General features: G+C 38.9%; 1 protein-coding gene across 1 annotated transcript; it reads left to right on the top strand.

Annotated features, from left to right (window-relative positions):
- Positions 1–2,788: 2,788 nt before the first annotated feature.
- LOC138898633 (uncharacterized) lies at positions 2,789–4,564 on the top strand. Its single transcript, XM_070184713.1, has 4 exons — positions 2,789–3,263; positions 3,366–3,517; positions 3,797–4,079; positions 4,428–4,564. The coding sequence occupies exons 1-4, from the start codon at positions 2,789–2,791 to the stop codon at positions 4,562–4,564; spliced, it is 1,047 nt and encodes a 348-aa protein (XP_070040814.1).
- The last annotated feature ends 2,080 nt before the right edge of the window (positions 4,565–6,644 follow it).

Here is a 6,644-nt window from a genome sequence, read left to right as displayed (position 1 = left end):
TATGTGATGTTGGAAGTTATGAATTGTTTAAGAATGATGGTGGGATAAATTGTTGGTAAATGGTAGTAGTTGGATGAACTAATTATATGGTTAAGAGGTGTAGAGATTCATGCCTACTAGGTGTTTGATAAAATAACTAAATGGCCTAAATTGTGGAATTTGTTACTAATATTGGCCTCATTGGATGTTGTTATGATAGATTGAAGTTGATAAGAATTCCAGAACTTTTTAAAGTTTAAGGAAGCTCAATTGAGGTATGTTGGATAAACTTTCTCTCTTGGAATTGAATTTCATAATGTTCTCGTAGGTTTCAAAGTATGAGTTGCGTATTAAAATGTTGTGCCTTTGAATCGTATTTCAAATGAAAGCTAGTATGCCAAATTGTGTGAGAAAATCTTAATATTCTTAAGCTCTAAATTGCTCATATGTGTACCTAAAATCTTGATTTGGAATGTGTTATTGTTGATAACCTATAAATGTGGTTGGAAATAAAATAATCGAATTGGGGATATAGAGTGTGGCCAACGTGCTAAGAATTTAAGTTATGATTGTGGCTAGTAGTGTGAATGATTTGAGAGAATGCGATAAAGAATATAAAATGAGCCTCGACTCAACTATGTTAAAAGTGATTTGGAAAAATAGAATTTGCCTAAGAGCTTTTGTACTCAATTCATGCTCATTAGTGGTTGCTTTAACTAATGCTTTGCTTTATAAATATATTAAGTATGATTCGAGTTCTATATACTCATGAGTTGAAATTGTACATTGTCATTTTCGAGGAAGAGTATTGCAAGAGTAAATGGTGTATTGATTGTTTATGATTTTTCATGTGTGTTTCTATTGTTAGTTAGTATGCCTCATTCTTTTGGAAGAAACCAATTGTGTTTGAAGTTCCCATTTCAAATGGATATGAAGTATATGATTTCTGAAATTTTCTAAATGTTTATATTTGATGGTGATCTTTGAAATTGAAAGAGGTAAAAGTGCAGAATATGAAATACGGTCATCGTGCGAGGAATAAAGAATCTTGTGAATGGCCAAATGAGCCAAGAAAATATTATCGTTGTGAATGACTGGAAATACTAATGAGAATTCATACAAAGTAAAAGATGTTGAGGTGAGTACAATTGTATTTATGTTACCTTTGTGTTCAAATCAAATCAAAAATATTTTTGGGAGCATCATTAGTAAAATCGAGGAAGGGTGGGTCATAAGGCCCATACCTAAAACTACACTTGCCGGTGTAGGGGTGGATTGTGGTTATTCCCCTTATTTGGGATGAAATTATGATATTATTCCCCATTAATTGGGATGAACTGGTAATAATTGTGGAATGGAAAAGTCAACCCACACGACATATATAGAAAGACGGCCTAGCTGATCAGGTAGAGATCGCACTCCATGTTGCGCACATGGTGGTTCTACTCTTGGTAACAACTTTCTTTTGCATCACCTGTCAAACCACATTGTCCGTGGGGAGATGTCCTAGCCGATCGGGCGTGATCGGACTCCGTGCTAACAAAAACGGTGGAATATTGGTGCTAATGATCTCCCAACCAAAAATTGTATATGAAGTTCGTATTTTGAAAATTATTATGTTTTAACTGGACATTTGGATATTGTTGATTGAGACTTGTTGTTTCTATGTGTTGCCTTTTTTTTTATATGGGCATTCTATTTTGAAAGAGGACTTTTAGCTATGCATACTAGTGGTATTCGACGGTACTAACGTCCCTTTTGCCTGGGGCGCTGCATCTTTAATGGATGCAGGTGGTTCTACAACATGCAGTATTGATAAGTGATAGCGGTACATTCTCTTCAGCTGACTTGGTGAGCTCCCCTTCATTTTGGGGTCATGTATCTTTTGTTTCTCATGTACTTTGTGGTTGAGGTATAGTCGGGGCCTTGTTGCCGGCATTTCCATATTTCTCTTATGTTGTACTTAGAGGCTCCGTAGACAGGTTGTGGGTTGTGGTTGATGTTGGGAATTGAACTAGAAATGTTGGTGTTTGGAAATCATATTTTTTTCATTAATTCTATAAACTCATAATATTTTGAAAATTATGAATGAAGCTGCTAATGAGAATGAAAGGGAGGTTGTTAATAAAATCTTTTCCGTGTTTGATTAATGGAGTACATATCCTCTTTATTCATGGATGAGTTTGGGTGGAAGGAAATCTAACAGACTTGCTCGGTCGGGTTCTCTCGGTTGAGCGCCATTCGCGCTCCCCGAGTTTGAGGCGTGACATGTCAACCATTCAGTCGTCTTATGAAGAAAGGTGTCCCTTTCAAATGGGACCAAGCGTGTAACAATGCCTTTGAGAGCATTAAATCCTACTTGATGAAGCCTCCAGTTTTGGCAGCCCCTATACTTGGAAAGCCGCTAATACTATACATTTCAGCACAAGAAAGGTCTGTTGGAGCGTTGTTGGCCCAAGAAAATAGTGAAGGGAAAGAAAACTCCCTTTACTACTTGAGCAGGATGATGACACCAAACGAGCTGAATTATTCGCCAATTGAAAAGTTTTGTTTGGCGTTAGTCTTCTCAATTCAAAAGTTGAAGCACTACTTTCAAGCTCATGTTGTCCGTCTTATTTCTAAGGCAAATCCCATCAAGTTCGTGATGTCAAAACCTGTTCTTAGTGATCGACTAACGATATGGTACCTCCAATTTCAATAATTTGAGATTTTGTACATCCCTTAAAAGGCTGTAAAAGGACAAGCATTGGCAGATCATCCGATACCTGATGACTAGGAGCTAACTGACGAACTACCTGATGAGGACGCAATGGTCGTTGAAGTTCAACCTCCATGGAAGATGTACTTTGATGGTGTTGCGCATCATGGAAGAGCTGGTGCTGGCGTAGTGTTTGTCACTTCCCAAGGTGAAGTCTTTCCCTACTCCTTCACCTTGACACAACTGTGTTCCAATAATGTTGCTGAGTATCAAGCATTAATACTTGGGCTTGAAATGGCCGTTGATATGAAGCAATTGCAATTGCAAGTATTTGGTGACTCCCAGTTAGTGGTCAATCAGCTTTTAGGTAGTTACGAGGTTAAGAAGCCTGAACTACACCCATATCATGATTACGCTAAAAAATTAATGGGGTGTCTCGGTGATATGACTATTCAGCATGTGCCAAGGAAAGAAAATAAGAAGCCTGATGCTTTAGCTACCCTAGCTTCGTCGTTAACCTTGCCTGATCAAGCGCAAGTTACTGTCTGTCAAAAATGGGTAGTACCGCCGCCAAATGAGGCCGAAGGTGAAGAAAATGAACTCAAGCATCTTGTCGTTGTTTCTGAAGTTGAGAAAGAAGAATGGCGACAACCCATTATCGACTACCTATGCTATGGGATACTTCCAGAAAATCCGAGAAGAAGGACTGAAATCCGTTGTTGTGCACCTCGCTTCCTTTACTACATAGATACTCTATACAGAAAGTCATTTGAAGGAATACTCTTGCGATGCTTAGGGGAAGAAGAAGCACTCCAAGCTTTGCAAGAGGCACAATGTGGGGTATGTGGGTCACACTAGTCTGGACCAAAGCTCCACTTCCAAATAAAAAAGATGGGATATTATTGGCCAACGATGGCAAAATATTGCTTGGACTACGCTCGAAGATGCAAGGCTTGTCAATTCCATGCAAATTTTATTCATCAACCTCCTGAAGTGTTGCACCCGACTGTGGCATCCTGGCCATTTGACGCTTGAGGATTGGATGTTGTTGGACCACTGCCAAAGTCCTCTGGTGGGCACCTATACATCTTGGCTGCAACTGACTACTTCTCAAAATAGGCTGAAGTCGTTGCTCTTAAGGAGGTAAAGAAGGAAAATGTTGCAAGTTTCATCCGAGTAAACATAATCTATCGCTTTGCCATTCCTCGTTACATAATAACGGATAATGGAAAGCCATTCGATAATAGGTTGATGAACAAGATTTGTGATCTCTTTGGCTTCAAGAAACGTAACTTTTTGATGTACAATGCTGCCGCCAATGGTCTAGCTGAGGCATTCAACAAAACTCTATGCAACTTGTTAAACAAAGTCATCTCCAAATACAAACGAGATTGGGATGACCGTATGGAAGAAGCTCTATGGGCATATAGGACGACTCACCGCACGTCAACACAAGCGACTCCTTATTCACTCGTTTATGGAGTCGAAGTCGTCTTGCCACTCGAGCGTCAAATACCTTCATTACGACTGGCTATTCAAGAAGGGATCACTAATGAAGAAAATGCTCGACTTCGATTAGCAGAGTTGGAGGCTCTTGATGAGAAGAGGTTGGAAGCCCAACAGAGTCTTGAATATTATCAAGCTCGATTGTCTCGCACCTTCAATAAAAGAGTTTGCCCGAGATCCTTTCAAGTAGGGGATCAAGTCCTTGCCGTACGAAGACCCATAATTACTTCCCATAAACCTGTAGGGAAGTTCACTTCAAAATGGGATGGGTCATATGTCGTAAAAGAACCTTATTCAAGTGGGGCTTACAAGCTAGTTGATGCAGATGGCATGAGAATCGGCCCTATCAATGGCAAGTTTTTGAAGAAGTATTATCCTTGAAGTTACAACGCTCCTTGATGCATAAGCCTAAACTGTATGTTCCTACACTCCTGGCCCGCATGAGTCTAAACTGTATACAGCACACCCAAAAAACAAAAAGTCCGCTAGGTTGAAAATCTCGAAAGGGGCGGCCTAAGCAAAGGTTAGGACATAAAAAATAAAAAAAAGTCCACCCATTGTGAACTACGGTATGACTTGATCCTCTTCACCGAGGTACGTAGACAGCTTAGAGTTTCATTATGAGTTCAGTTGCATAAGTTCAAAAGATACATATTGCCCTAATTATTGTCCAAATGAAGTATGATGGAAGTAATTCATTCAAACAACACTTGAAAATCAGGCTGAAATTTTATTCTTCTTTTGAACTTTGGATTTCATATGAATTAAAGGGGGCAAGCCTTCATGATAAACCAGTGGCTTCAATAGGGCGATTATAGTCTTTTAGGAGGCTACCAAGTATTTGCACTGAAGTTCAAGGATATACTATGTCTTCATGTTCACCAAATCTTTAAGTCCTCCGGTCTTCAAGTTTGTTGCTCTTCAAGTTGAAATGTTTAAGCCCTCCAAGTCTCCAAGTTGAAGTCTTCAATTCCGTCGGTCTTCAAGTTGAAGTCTCCAAGTTGAAATCTTCAAGTCCGTCGGTCTTCAAGTTGAAGTCTTCACATTCGCCACTCTTCAAGTTGAAGTCTGCAAAGTCCGTCAAATCTTCAAAGTTTCCAAATATTCAAGTTAATGTCGTCAAGTCCACGAAGTCTTCGAGTTGAAGCTTTATAATTTTCAATCTTAAGGTGGACATATAAGTTCCTTTGCACCTTAAGTTACCCTCTTCGTGGGTTTTTTTCTTAAAAGAAAACTATAACTTTTCAATCTTAAGGTAGACATATAAGTCTCTTTGCACATTAAGTTGGCCTCTTCGTGGGTTTTTTTCCTTAAAAGGAAACTATAACTTTCCAATATTAAGGTGGACATATAAGTCTCTTTGTACCTTAAGTTGGCCTCTTCGTGGGTTTTTCCTTAAAAGGAAACTATAACTTTCCAATCTTAAGGTGGACATATAAGTCCCTTTGCACCTTAAGTTGGCCTCTTCGTGGGTTTGTTCTTAAAAGGAAACTGTAACTTTCCAATCTTAAGGTGGACATATAAGTCCATTTGCACCTTAAGTTGGCCTCTTCGTGGGTTTGTTCTTAAAAGGAAACTATATTTTTCAATCTTAAGGTGGACATGTAAGTCCATTAAAAGTAATCTCTCTGATAGTCGATCCACATTGAGAGTAATCTCTCCGATAGTCGGGGCACATTAAGAGTAATCTCTCCGATAGTCGGGACACATTGAGAGTAATCTCTCTGATAGTTGAGACATTTTGAGAGTAATCTCTCCAATAGTCGGGTCATTTTGAGAGCAATCTCTCCGATAGTCAGGTCATTTTGAGAGTAATCTATCTGATAGTCGAGCCAAATTGAGAGTAATCTCTCCAATTGTCGGGTCATTTTGAGCGTAATCTCTCCGATAATCGAATCACATTAAGAGTAATCTCTCCGATAGTCGAACCACATTGAGAGTAATCTCTCCAATATTCGGACAAGGATGAGTACTCATCCCCTCACACCCCAAGATTATCTTTTTCATGCATGGTCTATCTTGTTAAACAAGAACACATCCTTCTTGTTTGGCCTACACAAAAAAGAAGAAGAGAAAAAACAAATATATACGTATAAGAAAAGAAGAAGAAATTACCTTCAACTCTTCCAAGCGTCAAAGACAGATTCGAACAAATTGCAAACATTGTAAATTGATGTTAACTAAGGAAGAACCTGCAGCTATTTATAGATTGTCAAAAGAGGCTATGAACAATAAATTGGTCCATGTGGGATCAGGTATATAAGGCGGCATTTAGAATTGTTTTCCATATGAGATTCGGCCACTGCAATGTCTCTTCAAAGAAGGATTTGTCTAACTTCGGCGGCAATATAGGAACTCGAAATTGTTGTTGGAAGTGGGAACTGAAAGTGAAATTGTATCTAATCATTACAGTAAGGAAAGATTCGTTTCCTAATGGGAAATGTAGTTGCTGGAGGTTACA

This window comes from Nicotiana tomentosiformis, chromosome 9 (assembly GCF_000390325.3).
Source record: "Nicotiana tomentosiformis chromosome 9, ASM39032v3, whole genome shotgun sequence".
NCBI classification, from domain to species: Eukaryota; Viridiplantae; Streptophyta; class Magnoliopsida; order Solanales; family Solanaceae; genus Nicotiana; species Nicotiana tomentosiformis.
The sequence above is the reverse complement of the archived record's forward strand: the minus strand, read 5'-3'. Positions and strand labels throughout refer to the sequence as shown.

Bases quoted from the DNA above. Each gene is read 5' to 3' on its own strand.
- LOC138898633 (XM_070184713.1), top strand. From the start codon at position 2,789: ATGGTCGTTGAAGTTCAACCTCCATGGAAGATGTACTTTGATGGTGTT. The intron at 3,264-3,365 runs GTGAAGAAAATG...GGATACTTCCAG, and splicing joins GCCGCCAAATGAGGCCGAAG to AAAATCCGAGAAGAAGGACT. The intron at 4,080-4,427 runs GTATGGAAGAAG...ATAAACCTGTAG, and splicing joins CAAACGAGATTGGGATGACC to GGAAGTTCACTTCAAAATGG.